The sequence below is a fragment of the Taudactylus pleione genome, unplaced genomic scaffold, assembly GCF_031769625.1.
Source record: "Taudactylus pleione unplaced genomic scaffold, aTauple2 ptg000041l, whole genome shotgun sequence".
Taxonomy (NCBI): Eukaryota; Metazoa; Chordata; class Amphibia; order Anura; family Myobatrachidae; genus Taudactylus; species Taudactylus pleione.
Window position 1 is genome coordinate 7,719,358 of NW_028284443.1, and position 24,292 is coordinate 7,743,649.

Genomic DNA, 24,292 nt, shown 5'->3' on the forward strand with positions numbered 1-24,292 from the left:
AACGTCAACATAGAAATTACAATTCAGTTCTTCTATAAAACTCAACATGAGCATAAAATTAAGTACAAAATATTCCAGTACAGTCCTTGGAGGCCAGAATCCAAGTATTTTCATAGATAACAGTAGACAAGTCTGGTGTTATTTTACAGTAATTCAAAACTATTCACACTCAATAACAAGGGAGAAGGGCGGGTGAAACTGTTAAAGTAAAGGCAAATTAAGTAAATTATCATGCTCACACTCAGGGAGTATGATGTCATGAGAATGGATCCTAAATCACCTAAACCTATATAGAGCATGACCACTCAGGAAGCTATAATTAAAGGATGAATATAGAACAAGCCGAGGCTTTTTTTTTTTTTTCCAAAGGATTAGTATGTTACGATACAAAGATCACTTGAAGCATGCAATGTTGTGTTGGTCTTTAAGCAGTTATGTACAATTACTTTTTGGTCAATTATCAGCAGTTATGTATTACAGTACAAGCTCCTCTCTTTAAACTAATTCTAGGATCAAAAACAGTTCAAGAGCAATACTGTGTTTCATCTTGGAACGGCTTTTACTTTAGAAGTTTGTATTGGACAGAACACTGCCAAAGGCAGAGTATATTCTGAGCAAGTGCACTAAGGACAACTATTTTTAAAACCTTTAACATTTATTATAATTTAAATGCGAAGTATACAAATGAAATAATTATTTTAAAATGAGTATAAGCATAGGCAATCTCTTCTCCTGAGATGTTTTGTATTAGCTTATTTTTTGTTTAGCAATGCTGAACAAGTGTTCCTATATTTTTCATGGTATTTTGGACACTTTTCAAGTCTATGGGCCATATTCAATTAGGCTGTGAAAAGTCGTCATTTTCGCATGTTTGAATTATCCCCGTATTCAATTTCAAAGACTTTTCGCCGGTGCGAAAAGTCTTTGAAAAACAAACGGGGTTAAGATTTCACCATGTTTTACATGGCGAAAAAAAGTGCAGAATTGGGGTTTAGGGGTGCAGGTTTAAAAAAAAATAGCCTGCACCCCTGGGAATAGCCCCTAAAAATTAACGGTGTCAAAAAAAGTAAAAAAAAAAATAATAGGGACACCCCAAAAAAAATATTTTAAATTTGGGGTTAAAAAAAAAAAAAAAAAAAAAGAAATATGGGGAACAAGTTTTTAAAGAACAAAATTAATTCAGGGGGGGTTCCCAAGTATGTGACAGGCGTTCAAAAGAATGCGGGTAGTAGCGGCAGGTGCATTTTTGAAGAATTTTCAAAATGCACTTTAGGGACTTAAAAATATGCTTGCACCCATTTTGATGTACCCCAAATTTCATGGGCATAGTTATTTTTTGCCCCCCAACAAAAAAGTGCTATTCTTCATCAAGTCGGGAAAAAACACCTGCCGCGGCTATTTAAAAACCCTAATTACCTTCTGCAGGGAAAAACGGGGGTACCCACAGTGATCCCCCATGTCAGGACATCATTAGGGGGGTCCTAGGATGAATTCCCAAAAATTCCCTATTTTTCCCGATACTTACCTTTCCACCGGGTCCTGTTTTTGCTGCTTTCTAATTGAATACGGGGATAAAGCGGGCGCATGCCCGATACTTTATCCCCGTAAAACCTCCGATGTGGAGCGAAAAATCCAGCACGGACTTTTCGCTCACAAATTGAATATGCCCCTATGGATGATATTGTAGGGCACCTTCGTACTGAAAGCAACAATTTAATTTAAATATAGAGATACACCACCGAATGTGCTGAATCATTTCATTTTAAAGTTCTAAAAAACAAAGTGTAAATTAACAAAATTTGAATAAGTGCATCTTTATAGTAAGAAAAAAAAAAATGACATCTTGGTAATGGACAATTCACATACAGTATACCTTGTTGCGCTGTCATATTGTACATAGAGGGTCTGATTCAGAGGTGCACACGGTGTCAATGTCGCACGCTAGCAGTTGATGTTTTCAGTCTGCTCACGTGTCTGATACTGCACATGCTTTACGATGTTTACCGCCAGGAGCCACAGAATGAATTTGGAGGCAATTTCGGTGGGCATTTCTGAGTGGTAACAGGGGAACGGCTATCCATAAGCGCGCATGTCAGCATCTTTTGCCGCAGCTGCACTGACAATGGCGGCCATGTTCAGACGGAGATTCGGCGCTTTTATAGGGCTGGTGTAGTCTCTGATGGTACGACTGATGTTGAGTCTTCATACGCACAGCGGCAGATTAGTGCCACAGCCGGCATCTCTGTATGAAGTCAATCAGCCGCAGCATTAGCATAAAGATGCAAACACGCTGCAGCAAAAGACACAGTGACAGCTGCAATGGCATGCATCTCTGCATCAGTCCCAGAGGCTGATTAGGGAGCAGTGTGTCCAAACTCAGATCTAAATTGCTTGGTAAAAAATAAAGCTGTCCTAGTATTTGTGGGGCCTAATGATTTAAGGTGCCCGGCCCGCATTCATCAGCACCTGCTGCTGCATCAAAGGTAAGTGAAAGTGTGTAAGTATGTGTTTGTGTATTTTATATAGAATATGTGTGTTATATACGTGTGTGTGTGCTGTATAAAATGTGTTTGTTCTACAAATCTTGCTGTGACACTGCAGCTGACAGGTAAGGGGGAGGGTGGCTGCGGACCCGGGTAATTAGTAAAAACCCCTCTCAGTGCCTATTCACCAGCCTTGGACATACATATGAAACATATCAACATGGCTCAATATTTGGAATACTTGTGAATAAAAGTTGACAAACATAGTTCAGATACATGAAAGAAGTGCAAATCAAAAAGATCTACTACAAATAGGTACATTCAAAACAAAATCTTCAGTTAAAGCCCCCCCCCAAAGTAATGAGCACATCAAGCAGTGCCCCTTTTGGAGACGCTAGGGGGTACATTTACTAAGATGGGAGTTCTATTAAGAAGTGATGTTGCCCATTGCAACCAATAAGATTCCAGGTATTATCTTCTAGTAGGTGCTACATAAATGAGAAGTAGAATCTGATTGGTTGCTATGGGCAACATCACTTAATAGAACTCCCACCTTAGTAAATTTACCCCTAGGTCTATGTATATTTCCTAGAGGCCACTCCTTACAAAAGAACCCATCCTCAATACTTACTGTACCTGCTTCTGTAGCATCAATGTCAATACTCTTGAGTCACAAGCTGACAGAATCAGAAGCAGCTCACATCAGGACCATTGACTCCAGTGGCCCCCCTGTCTCGACAGGCTGCTTACATGTGTACCCCCTGCACATCCCCTCATGGCTGCCCTGATTTAAATTAACTGAAGCATGTGAAAATGGTGTAACCAAAACTGTTCCTTTAATATGGACTGAATTTGTAAGAAGTTAACTAAGCTTTACACATACCTTGGAAAACCTAGACATTACCAATACTCCTACAAGACAGGAAACCCAATTATTGTCCACAATTATCCATTCAGTAGTGGCTGATTGTAGATTTCCACAACACTTTTGCTTTACATAATCTCACAACATTTCAAAACAGGAACAGATAAAAACTTGTTGAAACAGAGACATCCTCACGGGAAGTGGAAGGTACACAAATGATATATGCATAGATCTTACAAATATCCTGATGAAAACAACATAAAACACAGCTTCATATATACACAAAACTCTAAACTCTGCAATAATCTACTTTTCAAAGCAATATCAATATTTTGGCTTGATGAGTCATACAGAGATACTTTAGGAGATGGTGAAAAGATATATTAACTATGTGGTTTTAAGAAACAATAGTGAACAAGAGACAAAAGTTGATTTGAATGAAAGACATCAAGGATACGTAGCTTTTTATTAATAATAATAAAGCAGCAGGTAACAACATTTGAAGATGAATTACTATTTCCTTGAAGCCAACTGGTTAGTTCACATATGTACTCCAATTAACACTATATAATTCCTTCTATTTTGAGTTGCACTGACATCTAGTGGTCTCTGTGAAAACTATACACTGATTAGTTCAATGAAAAGTAAATTACAATTAAGCGGCCCATACACGGTGCGATTTTTTTTTACACAATGTGCACGATTTCAATCAGTCGTAACGATCAATCGTGCACATCGTGTGTAGCTTCTGTATGTATACGATGCGCGTCCCCGCAGTCGTATAGTTGCATCTTAGATCTTACTGCAAAACAGTAAAGGGGGGCATCCACTACACGATTTTAGCAGGCGATTGAACGATAATGACGTAGTTATCGTTCAATCGTTTATAAGTCGTGCAGTCGTTAACGATCAACGATGCGCGCTCCCGCTGGTTGTTTGATCGTCTTGTCAGTCGACTGAACATACAGGTCAATTTCACTTGATCTATTAAAGATAATTTGCAAATCGTTTACAAATCGTCCAGACTGAAAGTTAAAATTTCAAGGGAAAAAATCAAGGGAAAATCGTTTAGAGATTGGACAGGGAGTAGATCGTCTAGTGGATGTGCCCCATTAGATCTACGATCTTGAGTACAATGTGTAATACACTTGTATGCATCGTAAGTAAGATCGTAACAACCAATTGTACACCATTTGACCACTTCGTATGAAGAATTTCAAGGGCAATCGTACAACACATCTTACCAACTATGAATTGCACTGTGTATGGGCCGCTTTAGTTTGCTGATATTGTAAAGCTTTGAAATAATAAAACAATTAAGGCAGGGGTGGCCAGACTTTTGGACTCGGTGTTCTACTTATAAAGCTAACAAACTTTTATGATCTACCGAGTATGTACATTTGCTCTCAAAAAAGGTAAAATGGCATGCAAAAAAGGGTGTGGTGTGTGTATAATAAGGCGTGACCTCGCAGCAAGGGATGTGGGAATTGTCCTAAATCACACATTGGCCCCCACAGGAAAAAAATAAACAGGCTTTCTTCAATACAGTGCTGTCAGGATGCGGCCTGGGATCGGCCGCTACTCACCTCTGTGCTGGTGTCCTTGGGCTTAGGTGTCCAGACGCTGGGAGTGGAGGTGAGTGGTGACTGAGTATTCTCCCTGGGGTCCGCTAGGGCATCCGTGCGTGCGTCCTGGTTTCCGGGGTGCCGGGCATGGGCATAGCCATGTTGGTTCATATCACCTGACTAGTCTCTCTCAATGGTACTCCAGTGGTCACTCAGCTGATCCTCTGATCCAATGATCAGCTACCCAGGGGTATTTAAGTCTGACTCCAGGAACAGGAAACTGCTATTCAACTTCGCCGTTCCAGTGACTTGTGATTCTCACCAGTGTTGCTCAGTGTTTTTCCTTCAGAGTGATGCTTCAGCCCACTTACAGTTCACTAGAATGCCTGCATTAGCTTCCATGCTACTTTCAGTCTGAGATTTAGGACCTGATTCAGATCCGCTCGCTTAGGCGCGATTGCTTTCTCTGAGTGATTTTCGCCCATCAGCGCATGCGTATAATTCGCAGTGCGCGTGCGCAAGCCATTCGTTGAGATCTGATTTTGGTAGCTCGTAAGCCACTATCAGGACGCTGCTTTGAGTGACAGATAGTGCCGTTTTTGGGTGGTAATAGGGGAAGGTGCTTGTGAACGGGGGAGTGGATGTGCGAACACAGGCATCTGGCCGCCAAAACGCCGCTTAAAGGGCATGCATAATTAGCAAAGTAGCGTCATTGTACATGTCACCTGCATGTATTTCAGCCAGCGCTGATCGCTGTGCTTGCGGCAGGCTAAGGCAACCCCAAGGGCTGCGAGCAGCTCCAATCGTCCCGATTAATCCTTCATTTCACGGAGATGATGTGTGTTGCAAGTGGCAAGGGGGCGTCTTCAGACATTTGCGAGCGCACTTTGCCATAGCTCACTAAAACATAGTGGGCGTCCTTACGCGACACAGTGTGAGCGCTTAATTTAATTTCCGGCTCCTTTTTGCCAACGAGCGATCGCATCTTGCGAGCGGGTCTGAATGAGCTCCTTAGTTCTCTCCCAGTACTCCTGTCTTTTATGTTTCTATGCCTGTGTGTCTTGTAATGTTCTATTTCCCTGTGTTACTGAGGTGTCAGATTACCTGCTCCCAGCTGCATCTCTTAGCATTCTCAGTATATGTCTGTGTCCACTCTGCTCTGTTTGTCTGTGCAAATCAGCAATTCCCAGTATTCTCTAGCAAGCCTGTGTTTAAAATCTCTTACAGTGTTCCAATATTCAAGCATACGGTTCACCTCCTGTGTCTAGCATTCACTTAATTTTATATAGTTCCGGTCTTCTGACATTCCCAGGTACCTGTCCAGAGGGTCGGGACCTGCTCATTTGGTGCGGTGAAAACCAAATCCAAATTGGAGGGGTCATTGGAAAAACTCCGCTCCTCTGGGCAGGTCTAGCAAAACTTGGGTTCGGCCGCAACTAGGAAACCTAGCTCATTCACGTCCTTAGTCACCAGAACCCCCCGGCTCACCGTCCTCCACAGAGGAACACTTGGACCGGATCGTGACAGATTGAACAGCCAAATATGCAAAGCCGCCAGGTTCCAGGGTGAAGAGAGCTTTTCAAGATCTACTCCTTCGAGACAGCTCTGCAACTTGTGAGACAGCAGCTGCAAGAACTTTCTAGTCAATTGATGTTTATTCATCCTGCTCTCGCTGCTTTGTCTCCAGACATATCACAAGTTCTGCCAGTGAATTCTCCTGTATCCTCTTCCCCAGAGTTTCTTTCTGAAGTTCCAGTTACTCCTACTGATAAAAAAATTCTGTGTATACTAGTGAACCTTTAAAGTATCCTCTGGTCTCCCAATTATCTGAAATTCGTGACCTTGAACCTTTCAAGAGTTTCTACTGGCTTCTGGAACAACTACAAAATCTCTGTTTCAAAATTTTTCAAGTGATTCCCAAGCATCCTAGTGCTACTCCTGACTTGACTAACCTCCCTTCCAAGCAAACTAAAGTAAAGCATCAAAGTTTCCTGCACCCTAAACTTACTGAGGTTGAACGTCAGCGACGCCAGGAACTTCATCTGTGTTTATACTGCGGTTATGACAAATCACTTTCTTAAGGACTGTACTCTGCGCCTACTGAGAAGTGGTGGCAAGTGTCTGACTCCCAACGTCTGTGCTTTCAGTTCTTCCCATCATCCATCAGTGATTTCTGTTTCTTCAGTACAGATAAGGAGGTGATGTCCACTAAGCAAAAGAAAGTTCAAGTTTTAGATTGGAGCCCTGTTACAAGATGCTTCAACCCTCGTCTAAGAAAATTTTGGGAGGATATTTAAACCTCCTAAAGCCAGGGACACTACTCATTCTGTTTCTACTGGTCCCAGCCCGGATTCTGCCTGTTCCGGTCAGTGTTCGCAAATACGCGCTATAGCGCGTACTTTACCCAATATCGGGTACTGGGAACTCACTTTTTTAAAGTACCCGGGTCCCCTGGGACGCACTCTGCTGTGGCCAATCCCTGACAGCTGGCTGCAGCACAGCGTGTCTCCCTGCAGAGACAGACATAACGCTGTCTGTTAGAGCAGCCAATGAGAGTCAGATAGACTCTCATTGGCTGCTGCTGTGGAAAGCCGTACTGGGATCAAGTGTCTGATCCCAGCATCGGTACAGCGTCCGTGCCTGGCGCTGGAACAGTATTTGTTCCCAGCGCCGGGTAAGCCACAGCGGCGGGTACCTGGTGAAGGGACCGCCTGGTCCCTTCCACCCTGGTGAAGGGACCGCCTGGTCCCTTCCACCAGTGTCGGCAGGAGAAGCTTGGCTCTTGGCGAGAGCTGAGCGGAGCTCGCTGCCCGGAAGACAAGTAGCGGCGGCGGTGGTTTGGCACTTTTGTGCTTTTGGCTCGCGGTCCAGCAGCCAATAGGAGGCAGACGCAACGAGCCAATCGCGGCTCTCCGCGTCATAGCCCCGCCCACTCGCGGCATCTTGAATAGACGCTGCTGAGCGGGAACGTTCAGTCCGTCGGCGGAGGGGTGGAGTGAAGACCTCCCGAAGACAAGTGAAGAGCAGCGCGGCAACAGTTCCGGTGGCCGCGCAGGAGGCCAGAAGATGGCGTGATCAAGAAGGAAGAGGCGGCGCGATCAAGAAGGAAGAGGCGGCGCCGCTGGCCAGGATGGGCCAGCGGCAGAAGACTGAAGCTGAGGACCGGAGAGGACTGCGGGGGTGAAAAGTAAAAGAACTATCGAAGCTCCCCCCCTCAGCCTCTTCCACCGTGCGGGGGGGGGGGGCGGCCTTGGGCCACCATTATTTACCCCTCCCTAGACCACCAGGGTTGTCGGGACAGAGTCAAACGACGGATAGTCTATAGGGAAGGGAGTATTAGCATGTACTGAATCGAATTCGGATTCCAAATCTGTATCTAGAGGGAGAATGGAAGAATAGATTTGATTAGAAAGCTTAGAGGGCTCCTGGGACGGACTAGGTGAAACAGAACCAACACGGATGGTGTTAGAAGGTTGGTTTCTAACGATTCCTTGAGACTTTTTTTTCTGGACAGATTGATTTTGCACAGGATTATCTTGAGAAGGACTCAAGGAAGTGCCTCTGAGTTTAATGGTAGAGGATGGTAAACCAGAACTAGAGACTGTTTGCCTCGGTAAAGAGTTAAAGCAGGAAGAAGTTACAGCGGCACAGAACACAACTACCCTGACAGCACAGAACCCCTCTCCTCAAAGCATAGACCTCTCACAGCACAAACCCCTCTCCCCTCACAGCACAGACTCCCTCCCCTCACAGCAAAGAACCCCTCCTCTCACAGCACAGGCCTCCTCCACTCACAGAATAGAACCCCCTCCTCTTGAAGCATAGAACCCCTCCCCTCACAGCACAGACCCTTCTCCCCTTACAGCACAGGCCCCCCCTCCCCTTACAGTAGACCCCCACCTCCTCACTTTACAGCACAGACCCCTTGCCTCCCCTCACAGCACAGACCCCCACCCTCCTCTTATAGCACATACCCGGGCCCTAAGCGGCCGCTTAGGTTGCCTAGCGGTAAATCCGCCCCTGCTTGTAGGTGCACTTTACCGCAACAATTTAAAGTTTATAGTGGATCTCATGTGTGGTATTGAGGAAGTGTGAAGCCCAACATTACATTTATTTCCATTCTCTAATCAAAGTTCCTATTTTTTATTAAATTGTTCAATGTGTCTGGACATCAAGGGCAAAATATACTAAGCAGGGGGTTTGACGGTGATTTTATTCTATTCTAAACCCTGGTGATTTGGTGGCGAGTTCTATTCTGTTCTAACCCCCGGGGGTTTGGTGGCGGTTTTGCAGCGGTTTCTAAATGACAGCCCTGTTCTATTCTATTCTAAAATGTGTTTTGACTGTGGTTTGGCGGTGGTTTTGCTATATGCAGTTACTAAGGCCAAAACCACTGTAAAACTGCCATCAAAACACATTTTAGAATAGAACAGAGCTGTCATTTAGAAACCCCTGCAAAACCGCCACCAAACCCCCGGGGTTTAGAACAGAATAGAACTCGCCACCAAACCGCCGGGCTTCACAATAGAATAGAACCGCCGCTTAGTAAATTTTGCCCAAAGAGTAAAGATCCCACAAAATATTTATTGTGTGAATAAGCTATTTAACCCACACAGGTCCCAGCAACAGTGTATATTGATTGTGATAGTGTTGATATAAATAGCAAGAAGTCTAAGTTGTAAAGTGCCACTTGGTGACCTTATGATCTCAATATTGTATTTGAGGATAAAATAGCTATCAATAATAACCTTGGGTGGAAAAGATCACTACAAATATCACTATACACTAAAATAAATTCTGCTTATGCATTTTTCTTCACAGATATTATTATTATTATTATTAACAGTCATCCCTTTAAACTTATTGTCACAAAACCGGGACTTAGTCACTCATACCCTGTCCGGTGGTGCTTTTTTCAGTTGGGCAGCATCTCTCCTGAACATCTGCAGTGTTCCTTCTCTCCTGTTTGTTTTCTTTTCTTGGACTACATTGGCGCAGCCATGTTAGATACAGTTAGGTGACTGATCCATCCAGTCAGAATCTGAATGCTGCGCTCACAAGATCTCTGCATCCAATGACAACCAGGAGTGCCTTATTTAAAGCTGTTGTACGTGTCACTAGCACATGGTCGAAACAATCACTCCTCTGTGTGCAAGCAAGCTGCTTCCTCTCAGTCAGTATCAACTACTCTGCGGCATGTGGAACATTACTCCTCTGTGTGCTCACTCCAAAGTGTGCACTTCCTGACTCTGATCCACTGCCTGAACCTGCATTACTGTCAGCTGGGCCTCTGCAAGTTGCTGCCTCTCAGTCTACCTCTGCAGCAAATCACTATTAGCCAGTATTCTGCCAGCACTCCTTGAGCCTGGGTTCAAGTTGCGGTCTCCTCCGGTCCCAGTCCGGTTAAAGATTCCTATTCTCTTCTGGTCCCACCTGGTTCCAGTTCTGTTCAAGCCACTGGTTCCAGTCCAGTTAAAACTGCCTGTTCTCCTCTGGCTCAAGCCTCCAGTCCCAATCCGGTTCAAGCCTGAAATCCAAGTCCAGTTAAAGTTGCCTGTTCTCCTCCAGTCCCAGCAAAGTTTAAGCCTCCAGTTCCAGTCTGGTTATACATGCCTGTTCTCCTCCGATCCAAACATCCACTTCCAGTCCGATTCACCCTGCTGGGAACTGGATCTATCTAAATCCCTCTTTGAGTGTGTAGGCTCCAGGCACCCAGCTCTGGTATCGGGGTTGCACTCTCTCTGGTGGATTCCAGGCAGGCTATTACTATCTGTTCTACTCCTTAGTTCTCAAACACTGATTACAGTCCCATGGTCCTGAGACCATATGGCCTGGGGGCGGAGTTCCACTCAGCTGGTTCTGGGAGCAGACTGAAAGCCTTCCAGTGATGTCCGGCCTCTTCGGTGACACTAGGCTACATGCCATATGGGTCCTACCAGGAGTATACTTCTTAACCCATTGTTTAGTTATATAGCATGACTAAAGATGGATTGATAAGAAATACATTCATTTAATGTGATTAATGCTAACATCAATGCTACTAACAAGTAAATGTGTTTAGATTAATACCACTATCGTTACAGACAGAATTCTATACATAAAATATTGTACATATTTTACTCCTCCACTACACCATGGATGGCTAATGCTATTGGTTTAGATTCCAACCTAAATGACTACACTTACAGTCAGGTCCATAAATATTGGGACATTGACAGAATTTTCAGATTTTGGCCTCTATTCACCACCACAATGGTTTTGAAATGAAACAAACAAGATGTGCTTTAACTGAAGACTTTCAGATTTAATTTGAGGGTAATTACATCCAAATCGGCTGAACGGTGTAGGAATTACAACTATGTGCCTCCCACTTTTTAAGGGGCCAAAAGTGATGGGACTATCAACTCAAAAGCTATTTCATGGACAGGTGTGGGCTATTCCCTCGTTATTTCATTATCAATTAAGCAGGTAAAAGGTCTGGAATTGATTCTAGGTGTGACATTTGCATTTGGAATCAGTTGCTGTCAACTCTCAATATGAGATCCAAAGAGCTGTCACTATCAGTGAAGCAAGCCATCATTAGGCTGAAAAATCAAAACAAACCCATCAGAGAGATAGCAAAAACATTAGGTGTGGCCAAATCAACTGTTTGGAACATTCTTTAAAAGAAAGAACGCATCAGAGAGCTCAGCAACACCAAAAGACCCGGAAGACCACGGAAAACAACTGTGGTGGATGACAAAATAATTATTTCCCTGGTGAAGAAAAACCCCTTCACAACAGTTGGCCATATCAAGAACACTCTCCAGGAGGTAGGTCAATATGTGTCAAAGTCAACAATCAAGGGAAGACTGAATATAGAGGGTTCACCACAAGATAAAAACCATTGGTGAGCCACAAAAACAGGAAGACCAGATTAGAGTTTGCCAAACAACATCTAAAAAAGCCATTACATTTCCCGAACAACATCCTATGGACAGATGAGACAAAGATCAACTTGTACCAGAGTGATGGGAAGAGAAGAGAAGGAAAGGAACTGCTCATGATTCAAAACATACCACCTCATCAGTGAAGCATGGTGGTGGTAGTGTCATGGCGTGGGCATGTATGGCTGCCAATGGAACTGGTTCCCTTGTATTTATTGATGATGTGGCTGCTGACAAAAGCAGCAGAATGAATTCTGAAGTGTTTCGGGCAATATTATATGCTCATATTCAGTCAAATGCTTCAGAACTCATTGGACGGCGCTTCACAGTGCAGATGGACAATGACCCGAAGCATACTGAAAAAGCAACCAAAGAGTTTTTTAAGGCTAAAAAGTGGAATGTTATGCAATGGCCAAGTCAATCCCCTGACCTGAATCCGATTGAGCATGCATTTCAATTGATGAAGACAAAACTGAAGGGAAAATGCCCCAAGAACAAGCAGGAACTGAAGACATTTGCAGTAGAGGCCTAGCAGAGCATCACCAGGGATGAAACCCAGTGTCTGGTGATGTCTATGCGTTCCAGACTTCAAGCTGTAATTGCCAGCAAAGGATTTGCAACAAAGTATTAAAAAGTGAAAGTTTGATTTAGGATTGTTTAGTTTGTCCCATTACTTTTGGCCCCTTAAAAAGTGTGAGGCACATATAAAAACCGTTGTAATTCCTACACCGTTCACCTGATTTGGATGTAATTACCCTCAAATTAAATCTGAAAGTCTTCAGTTAAAGCACATCTTGTTTGTTTCATTTCAAAACCATTGTGGTGGTGAATAGAGGCCAAAATCTGAAAATTCTATCAATGTCCCAATATTTATGGACCTGACTGTATATCTGCAGGGTTTAAGTGTAGTGCCACTACTGGCCCACTAGTAGCTATTGTCTGGTGATCACAGATCGGGAAGGGGGGCTGTTTCTAAACCCATATCTTCCCCATCTTGTGTCAAATAAAAAAAGTGGTATTTAATGTGGTAGGTTGTCTAGTGTATAAAATGGTAAGTCTTGTTCATTTTCATTTCAAATGCAGATTTGTGTGTCGGAACCTACACATAGAATCCTGCTTTTTACTATTTTGGAATGGTGGATTATTGGTGACACAAGAGCCACAAAGTATTTCTTTGTAGTGTTTATAAGAAAAATCTTCTTAGCATTTGGTTCACTTTCTGAAGAGTTCAATAAATAACACTTTTTTTTGTCCATTTTGGTAAAATTTTTCTTGGCATTGTAGAATGAGTGAAAAAACTAATATTTTCTGAAAACAAAGTCTTTTGAAAAAAAAACAAGGTACAAATCAGTGATATTGATGTTGGAATATGATGAGCACTAATAATGGAAAATGGCCTCAGCACAAAGGTGAGAAAACCCTCAGCAGCAAAAGGCTTACAAGCAAACATGCTGCATTTAAAAGGTATAAGTTCCTTCCTGATACTGGCGGCGATTCAGAGGTGGACGCAGTTGATGTAGCGCTATTGCATCTTTATGCTATTGAGACGCCTATTGGCTATGGCGTGAATCTGCTAATGTGCATACAAGTTGCACTACCGGTGAACATAGGATGTGCTTATATGGAATACTAATACCAATCGCTGCCCAAGGTTGAGTAATCAACAACTCCCCTTTCCACCTAACATGCCTCTGATGAAACCGGCAACAGGACAGGTAAGGATCAGTTACATGTGCCATGATTGGCGGCTATTCTTACTACGTACACCTTTGCCTGGGGAATCTTCTGCCCCAGTAATTAGTAGACTAACAGTGCTACTGTACTTCTAATTAGAACAAAAACTGGACTTTTGCTGTATGCATCCACTAACTGGCTCACTGCTTATTATATATTAAGCGAGAGCGGGGCAAGCAGCTTTAGTTATACTGTATATGCTATTTACAGATGGAATGAGATTCAAAGCAAAATAATGTATAGTATAGATAAACTGTCAAAAAGGAGGGAGTAAGAGCTTTATTGGATATGGATATATTCTAATATATTTGCGATTGATGTTTAATATGCTATGTGCCAGTACTTGTCTCTGTGCACCTCAGTATTCAATGCACCATGTGTCAGTGTTAATGTTCCACACTATTAGAAGTGCAGTTTCAGCTGGCACGCAGAAAGTTTATTTAAACTGGTGAGCAATATCTGTGGGCAGGGTGTTCATGCGTTCTATGCGCAACAGTATAGTTCCAAAAACAATGTTCTTTACATGCAGGTGGGCAAAAACTGTTGGCAGTATTTTCAATCAAGTTATGATGGATCACAGTCCTTAATACTGGATGTTAATAGTCCCTCCTTTGCATACTCCTTAAATACGTCCTTCTATGCATCAGCCCCTGGATACCTCGGTAATAATGAGTGCAGTATTAGAGTGGTGCGGACACTTCATTGCAGATATTAGGTAAGTTGGATGTTACTTACCAAGCGAATCCTGCTGATCCTCCGGTTGCTGCCATTCTGCACTCCAGTGCGTGTTTGTGTGTAAGTAAGAGGTCTGGTAAATGCTAATATATATATTAGAGTACACTTGTTATAAATAAAAACTCTCCTGTATTTCTAATATTACATCAAATACATTTGTAGTATGGCAATGACAGTGCTTCACTGTATAGTCTACAAGAGTCAATGGGTTGTTATGATGGCCCTACCAACACGTTTCATCTCTAAGTCGGGACTTTTTCAAGGGCAACTGGAGTGGTTGAAGTGTGGCGTTGTCACTTTACTGCCATCTGTGGCCAACTGCGGCATACCTAAGCCTGTGGTCAATCTTCTGTATATGTGGCTGGCATCCCACTTCTGCTGGTTTCCACCATTCTGAACCATCGGTACCGTTATCTTGGATGTGATCACAGGATCCACTCTGCAACCAGCTTCCAGCAACTGCTGGCTACTGATTGCCAGAACAACTCATCTCCCTAAAGATAAGTACCCGGGCTCTAGGTTCTGTTTGTATCCTAAATATGTTCCAGTTATCAGTCTCCAGTATTGCTAACAGCATTCTGTATTTGTTTCAGTTCCAGGCTTCAGTATTAGCTTCATAAGCATTCTGCCTCCGTGAGTTCCAGTACATCTGCTCCAGTAATTGCTTCTCAACAACCTAGATGAACAGTTTTTCAGCATTCTGTTCAGTGCTATCCAGAAAATATGCTGCAGTATTTTCTTCACAGCATATCTCATTGCAGCCTGCTTCTATTGTGCATAGCACTCAGGGCCTGATTCAGAGCCGGACGCTCTGACCAGAGCGCTCGCTCTGAATCAGGGCCCTCCTACCTGAAATTGGAGCGGCCTCATGGACGCTCGCATAGCTGTGGGTTACCACCCACAGCTATAGCGAGCGTCCATGATGATGGTCACGATGGTCAAGACCATCGCAACCATCGGGCTTGCGACGAGACCCTGCGGTAGGGTCTCGGTGACCGCAAGTCCTGGAGTGATTTTGGCTCTATCAGAGCCAAAATCACTCCCACTGGCATCACTAGTGATGTCAGTGGGGCCGGACTCAGACGGTAGGCGTTCCCATGGGAACGCCTCCGTCTGGCAGCCACGCCCCCGGCACGCCCACCAAAGGGGGCGTGCTGTCAATCAACATCGACAGCACGCCCCCTTTGGTGCGAGACCCGGAGCGACGGCTATCCTGTCGCTAGCCGGGTCTCGCGCATGCGCACGACGGAGCTCCCTCCGTCGTGCGCATGCGCAGTAGGGCACCATCGACCCGCTTGCGAGCGTCCTGCGCTCGCGAGCGGGTCTGAATGACCCCCTCAGTTCCAACACCACCTGCAGCCTACTTCCATTGTGCTAAGTACTTTAACACCACTAGCAGCCTGCCCCCACTGTTCTACAGCGTTTATGTCCAGCAATTTTACAAACACTAAAACCTCAAGGACTAAATGAAAATATAGATTTAGAGTTCATTTGACGATAGTTGAGACATCTCTGTGGTTTGTTAGATTTGTTTTTATCTGCTTATTTTCATCTTATCCCGTAGGGATTTAAAATTTAAAATTCAAGGTTAAAGTTAGGACTATGCGGTCAGAATTTATATACCTTGCCTCTACTACCCTATAGGAGATGTTGTACTTATGTCCACATCTTTGGATGATATATAATAAATCCCTGCACTGAACCATTTGTCTATCTATATATCTCTTCTACTTTGCCCTTATTTTTACTGTAGTCTCCTCAATCGAAATTCTGATTATGTTTCTCAGATTTAGTTATATCAGATTACCTGTAGTTGTTACCAACATATATTCATCTAAACATGTAGAACATATGTAAATATGTTCTTTATCCATTATATGCCATATGTGCACATATATATATATGACGTGATTTTGTGGCGACTGACCACTGTTAATATCAGGATTCGTGACCTATTAATGTTATATGTGCGAATGTAATTATCTGTATTTATCTATCTATATACTCAATCTGTAGATTGGAATGCCTAAGGATTTCAATACATTGCTTAAATGCTATGTGTGCTAAAGAGTAAGAGCTTGCAAAAATGGGCGTACTAATTAGACTAAACACCTGAGCCAATTAAAAAACCTACCTATAAAAGACCACCTTTACTACTGTTTATTCAGACACCTGCTTCTTGAAAAAGCCGTGTACCACGGGGAAACGCGTCGAAGTTACAGGTGCCATCTTATCTGGAGCACTTATTTGCCACTTGTTCCACACCAGAGCGTTTGTTTCATTGGCTTGCTGGAGCAAGCACATACAGCCTAACGGAGACCCCGTTCACAGAGGCCCAGCGCGGCCTAGGGCTCACACAGGAGACCGGCGGTCAGCCGACCACGACCGTCTGGAGTTGACTCCCTTGGTCCTCTATTCACGGCCTGGCAGTTACACCGCACTCAGTAGCCATCGGAATCACCATGCTAAACACTCAGACCGGAGTCTGTTAAAGAGGACTGTACTGCAATGAGTATCAAGGGATCTCTACCATATACTGTTACATCAACCTTATCCCTAAAAAGGATTACCATCTCTGGTATCATACCGTATCTGCGCTCTATTTAAACAGCTGTGGAACCCATATTACACGTCTTTCTTTCCATAGATTTATCTGCCCCTCGTTTCAAAAAGGGAAAAATCGATATCCAAAGTATAAGTTCATAAAAATTAATTTATTGGGTAAAAAAAGATAGGCTACTATGGCCCTCATTCAGAGCCGCACGCTCTGAATGAGGGCCGGCCTCCATGAAAATGGAGCGTCCTTCTGGACGCTCGTATAGCTGTGGGTCACCACCCACAGGCTATACGAGCGTGCATTTTGATGGCCGCGATGGTCGAGACCATCGCGACCATCGAAATTGCGAGCCGGAGCCTGCGGTTGAGGTTTTCAACCGCAAGCTCCGGAGTGATTTTGGCTCTATCAGAGCCAAAATCACTCCCACTGACATCACTAGTGATGTCAGTGGGCCGGCTTCTGACGGGAGGCGTTCCCGTGGGAACGCCCCCGTCATGGAGGCACGCCCCCGGCACGCCTACCAAAGGGGGCGTGCTGTCAATCAACATCGACAGCACGCCCCCTTTGATCAGACACAACGAGCGAAGGACTTTCCTTCGCTCGTCGCGTCTGGCGCATGCGCACGACGGAGCTCCCTCCGTCGTGCGCATGCTCAGTCCATAACATCGACCCACTTGCGAGCGAACAGCCGCTCGCGAGTGGGTCTGAATCAGGTCCAATATCCAGATATTACAAGGTAACAGCAGGTCTAAAAGCAATTTTCACTCTCTGGGTCGAAATGCGTTCGTTTTGTGTGTCTGATCTGATGGACTTATGATTGGTAGGCATGCATACTGAAGCCCAGTAAAGGCTTTTTATTGGAATATTGGGGAAATCAGTCTGTACCCCAGAAACAGCTGCACTAACATTAGAAATCAATATAGAAGTGTTCTAATAGCCCTACTAAAAGTGTTTTGTGTTCTTAAAGTGTCAGAGTTGGCTGTTATAAGTATAAGTGCTGAAAAATTATAGAAAGCTATTATTTGGGGGATAAATAAGTACCGAGGTCAAATTTGGGGTACATGAAAATGGGTACAAGCATATTTTGAAGTCTCTAAAGTGAAGATTTAAAATACACCTGCTGCAGCCTCGTGCAATCCCAAAAACATTCATCCCATCCATATAGCTGCCCAAAGTACCCCACTTTTTACCCATTTTCCAACACTTTTTTGGGGTTATCTCAATTTGTTTAAAAGTTTTTTGGACTGATTAGTCATTAGGAGGGATATCCAAAGGGTTCTGGACCAAATCCCCACATTTGCAGTTCAAAATAGTGATTTTGCACTTCCAATTCGCCTGCCTATACATAGAGAAAACTTTTGTCTTTTTTTTTCTGATTAGGCGAAAACTCCTGTATTTGAGTAAGGAGATAAGTTGAAAACAGGCAAAAAGTCCAAATTGGCGAAAAACTTTTCTCTAAACGACACTTTTCGCTGGTAATTGAATATGGTCCTAAGTGTTCCGGCTCCATGGAGGTCTATCAAATCCTGATATTAGTTTTCTTAGGGCCCGATTCACTACGGATCGCTATTGCGATCGCAGCTGCGATTACGTACGCAGCCCCTCTGCGAAAATATGCTAATGAATGCTATCGCAATGCTGTCACACAGCCAGCATAGAGATGCCCACTGCCGCTATCTCACATCCGTAATGCCTTACAGCAGGTCTGACCTTACTCAGAAATTGCTAACTGCATTGTACGCAGTGAATTTATGCACTGCGTACAATTGTATGCTGTCGCAGTGAATTTATGCACGTCCATGCAACGGCGTTCAAACGGCCAGGCGCGCCTGCATTTTGCTGACCACCCCCCATCACCGCCCCAAACACCCACTGCTTGTCAATCACTCTGCGATGGCTCTCCGTGATCTCAGTGCGATCGCAGTGATGCCTTTGTGCACTGCGATGCATACGCAATATGCAGCAATTGGCCATCTGCGTACGCTTTAGCAGTTGTGATCCATGCTGGATCAGGCCCTTAGAACAGTAAGCGACCACAACCTCTATTAATTACACCTTTGCTCATATAAAAATTTTGTTTAAAACACGTCAAACTATTATCTATTATGCTGCCGTTAGTAATACATACCCTCTATCTCTATCTACTCGCAAAGTCTCTTTCTACCTACCTGCAAACATGCCTCCTGCACTAGTGGTACAAACAGCACCACTCCATGACAAGCGTGTGTTGCACACACAAGTTTTTTAAAACAATCTGTTTTTTTTTCTATTTGTAATATTAAACAGTGACCCAACTCAATATATAGATATTCTTGAGCACTCTATACTCACATCTGCATAAGACAACTTTTTACCATAGTTGGTCATGTGGGCTAATACAATGATTAGAAGTCTGAAGCATGCAGTACTAGCAATTTATCACATTTGCATTAAGAGTCATCATAGACCAGGTCAGACAGACCTATTTAAAAACTATTGGCAAGACACATTGATTTTCCCATAATAACAATCAGTGGAGTTATTTGATACTATATAAATGAATTCCAGCAGATGAGAAATGAAATATGAGCTTAGCAACAAATAAAAGTACAGCACATTATGTACACTAGACATCTTTAAGCTAAAGATAGAGGTTATTACTGGTATGTGCAATAAACAGAAAAGTGATATTGGTTACAAAGCAGGGTAAGGTCCGTTTCGTATAGTCTAGTCATTGGAGATTGTAATCATGCTATCCAAGCTTGGATGAAGTAGGCTAGGCATGCAGGTGTCACAGTACATTTAGCTTTAACAAAAGCTGCCTGTTATGGATTTATGCATTACAAGAAGAAAAATGTTGTTCATATACTTACAGCTACTAGTACCCAAAATATGGACACATATAAGTAAGGGCTGTGTAATAGGGCATCAATATGTAAGGCAATAACACCGCCAAACAATGCAGAAATTCCCACAACCACTTCAACAATCTGAAAAACACAGGGTGAAAAAAAAAAAAAGTTAAGATCTGAAATCAATATTAAATATAGGGCCTGATTCAGCAGTATACGCAATTGCAATTCCGCACGCAGATCGAACGGTAAATGCGTAAGCACCGCGCGTGCGTTGCAATCGCACTGCAATTACGGACGGAATCCATCGCAGAGTGAGTGACAGGCTGGGAGCGTTTGGGAGTGGTGACGGGGGAGTGGCTGGAAAAATGCTGGAGTGTTTGTCCGTTTGAACGCTGTTTCCTGGGCGTGCATAAATGAGTCACTGCTGAATGCGCAGCTTGAGTACTCACTGCAAGCGACGAGACTTGCAGTTTCTGTGTCTGGTCAGACCTGCTGTAATTGTGTATGACGGGCCGATGTGCGTCAATGGTACCGATGTATACGCAGGAGTGCGAGGTAGTACAGATGTGAGAAAGCAGCAGTGGGCGATGTCTCTATGCCGGATGAGCTGTGGCAGGCATTAGCATACGTTCGCAGCTGTGTTCCACACAAATTCGCAGCTGCATACGCAATAGTTATCCACAATAAATCAGGCCCATAATACGCACTGCTGAAAATAGGCAAAACAGAAAAAAAATATTAAAGCTTAAAAGATAATGTACAATATTTATTTCCAAATACCCAAAAAGTGATGGTCTCTGCAATGCAGTCAAAAAAGAGGATGGAAACGAAGGAGAAGCACTGTGAAGGGATCTATAACTGTTAATTAAGCAACATACAGTCAGTGGACCAATATATGAAAGCACATGATAACCAGGGACAAAGAGGGCTGTTTAGGGCCGGGATAATTTTTTGGGGGAGGGGGTGGCTTAATGTACAGAGGCATGGCCATGCCTCATTACAAAAAATTAAATAGACTATAAGCACGATCCACAGGGGGACGCAGTGTGCACCTCAGCCAGGATGAAATTTCGGGAGTATGCTGGGCTGGTGAGACACAGGCTGCCGTTGTTGACAGGTAAGGGCTTTACACATCTCACTATTGTCAGAATCTGGACTGCCCAGGCTTTCTTTTATTATGGCAAGTATGACTGCAAGAGGGGACTGTCACAACTCTCATGTGTTATAGATTGTATTGGTAAAGTCCAATAAATGAAATACATGTGGAAAACCTTTATCTATTTTCCCAAAAGCATGTATCGGAAACCATTATATTCCCACATATCATAACTAACTTTTATCATGGAAATGTCTTGTTTCTTACAGAGTAAGACTTTATCATTCGGGCAGGAAAATAGACATGCTTTATACTGCTTGAGCTTCCGCAAACTGTGCCCTAAAAAAAGAAAGCATAATTAATGAAGTATTATTATTACATTTTAAATATAGGGTGCCACAAAAGTGCTGCATTGCCATACAGAGAGCAAAATAATAAGACAATACAGGGTAAAACAGTACAGTACAAATAGCACTACAAATCTCAACACAGCCACTAATGCAATGTGTGCAATTGAAAAGTACAGTGTCATCTGAAATCTGTAGCTGTCAGCGTGGGCGCAAATGACAGCTCTAGTTCGCCTGAAAAAACAAAAACAGATAATTGGGGTCCAGGGGCAGCGAGCCCAAGGAGGATGTGTGGCACGTGTGCAAGAGAAGTAGGTGATGAGAACAGGAGGGAGGAAGGCCCTGCTCATGGAGCTTATAGTCTAAGGGGAAGGGGGAGACAAACGAAAAAGACATAAGGAGTGAGCCAGTGTAAAGGGATTAGACTAGTAATCTGTGACATAAATATAATAACGCAGTGGTTCCCAAACTAGGAGCCTGATTCAGAGCCGCTTGTAAGCGGCCGCTCGTTCGCTCCGAGCGATGTTCGCACATCTGCGCATGCGTATGGGATGTAATGCGCATGCGCCAACCAGTCAGTGCGGTCGAAAATCGTGTGCTCGCAAAATAGCGAATGCCTGCTAATTTGAGTGACAGGATGGGGCGTTTGTGGGTGGTAACAGAGGAAGGTGCTGGAAAACGGGGAGTGGAGATCCGAACGCAGGCGTGCCAAACGGTCAAAACGGGCGTTTTAAGGGTGTGCATAATTAACAAAGCAGCGTCATTGACCACGTCACTTGGTTGTTTCTTAGCCTGAACTGCTCGCATGATTGCGGTAGGAAAATGCTACCACAAGCACTGCGAGCAGTTCATAAGCCTTTCGATGTACTCGATTAATCAAATAAATAGTGGAGATGACGTATGATGCGAGCGGCCAAGGGGCGTTTTTCCAAAATAGTGAGCGCATGTTTCGTTCGCTCTTTCAGACATAGAGGCGTCAACAGACCGCAAAGAGCTAGCGCTTAATTTAAATAGCCAACCCCTTTTTCTGAACGAGCGTCCGCAAATAGCGTCCGGCTCTGAATCAGGCCCTAGGTGCCATAGCACCCTGGCCTGCCACAGAGCACCTGCAGGGGTTTCCTAGGTTGGTGGTGCAATGCCAAATCAAATGAGATAGGTCAATGCAATAATATTACTGGCGGTAGACTGGGTACCAAACATAAAATACACTGACAAACAGAAGCCAACCATGTCCACCACCACATAACAGAACCTAAGGATGACAGGTAAACACAAGTTACTTCATTTAATAATTTTTCTGATTCAATAAGAAATGCTTGGCCTTGGGGTGCTCTAAAAAAAAAATGCTGAGGAGACTTTAGGGTGCTTCAAGAAAGTTTGGGAACCACTGTAGACTGTGCATCTTATGCAACAATTTAGCTCCATCACTCAAGCCAGCTTCCTGTCTGTAAAATGCAGCCATGCGCAGGACAATGTAACCCGATCTGTATTGTTGTGTCTTACTTGCCATGCCAATTTGTCATGCTATATTCACATTAAAATGACGACATTATATTCATGTCGCTTGTTTTAGCCAGTCTTGTTCTGTACACAAAAGCATTGAGTTATTGCTAAGTATTAGTACTAAACCTAGAGCCCGGTGCTACCATTAGGCGGAATCGGTATTAAATACCACCGGACGTGAGCCCGGCGGACCTAATACCGACGTCGGAAGCTAGTAGATGAAGATCCCGACAAGGTAAGTTTTTTTTCCTTTCACTAACCCTTCCCCCCCCTTAACCCTAGCCCCCCTTTAGGGGTGCCTAACCCTAACCTGCCCCCCTAGTGCCTAACCCTAACCCCCCCAAGTGCCTAACCCTAACCCCCCCCCCCCCAAGTGCCTAAACCTAACCTCCCCGTCCCCGCAGCCTAAATCTAAGTCTACCGGGGGGTATAATGACAGGCGTCGGGATTTCGATGCCTGTCATTAGTTCTCTGCCGGGATTTGAGAGTTGGGAAGCCGGTGGTCGACATTTCGACCGCCGGCTTATTGACTGCATTAAAGCAGCTGCCTAGGGGCATCGGCCACTGGAGGGGACTCCACTGAGTACACATGAAAAAAAAATGAGTGGCATATAATGAATTTATGACACAGCTGTGTGGCATATTAGGAATTTGCAGCAGTGTTGTGAGGTACATTATGATTTTTGTGCTCTGCTGTGTGCAATATTCTATATAGTCTATTACGAATTTAGGACAATGCTGTGTGGTATATTATTTAACTGGGGAGACTGATACGTGGCATATTATGAGTTGGAGGGAGCAGGGACTGTTGGCGAAACATTGCCTAGGGCGCCAGGAAACCTTGCACCGGTCCTGACTAAACCCACTGTAGACTGGTTTAACATTTCTACAATATTTTAATTAAAACAATATATAGTTTGATGGTAATTACTATTTTCTTTGCTGCATATACATTTCCATTGCTGAAACATAGTGTAGGCAGCCACTTGAGGGTTGAAACAGTATACTGCACATATTTACCTATGAATTTACTGGATTCTCATAAATACTAATTAAGCCCACCAAATGTCTGCCTCCACAGCGTGTAGGGGACAAATACTAAGACGTGGACACGGACTCATCATAATCACAAAACAATAGGAGACAAACAAAAAGTGATTTTCAATACTTACACTTTTCACAGGATAGCAATGTACATTTGATCTTGCAGAAATAATCAATGTTGTTGCCATTAGAATTTCCATCAGAACAAGAAGAATCAAATTGAAATGTATCTAGGAAAAAAACACTCTTAGGTAAGAACATGTGAACAAAGGCCATTAGAAAAGTACAATTATGTTATTACATGAACAAGTTTGCAGAAACAATTATTGCAAAGAAGCAAATATGAAAAAGGGACTGGAGGCAGCAAATATTGTAGGTTTAACAAGTTTTTCGGTTCACTAAGAGTTAGTGGTCCGCACTCAGAGGTGTACGCAATAGAGAGAGCGATAATCAGCATATTTAACGAGCAGTCGCAAGTAAAGCTTCAGTGCGCGCTTGCAAAATATTCACAGCCACACTTGATGGAGACGTAAGTGCAATGTGAAGCCGATGCATGCAAGAGAACATTGGTAAGTGGGCCTGTAGGCACATGCTAAATCTGCA

The 24,292-nt window shown here is 43.6% G+C and overlaps 1 protein-coding gene across 8 annotated transcripts in view; it reads right to left on the bottom strand.

The window, feature by feature from the left end:
* MLC1 (modulator of VRAC current 1) overlaps window positions 1–24,292 on the bottom strand; it is a 76,091-nt gene that overhangs the window by 25,080 nt on the left and 26,719 nt on the right. For all 8 annotated transcript variants that reach the window (XM_088457611.1, XM_088457613.1, XM_088457610.1 and 5 more), the window contains 3 exons: window positions 23,818–23,919; window positions 21,063–21,134; window positions 19,718–19,834 (listed from right to left, as the gene is read on the bottom strand). In XM_088457611.1, coding sequence (XP_088313737.1) covers window positions 19,718–19,834; window positions 21,063–21,134; window positions 23,818–23,919 — 291 coding nt within the window. The remainder of the gene's footprint in view (window positions 1–19,717; window positions 19,835–21,062; window positions 21,135–23,817; window positions 23,920–24,292) is intronic.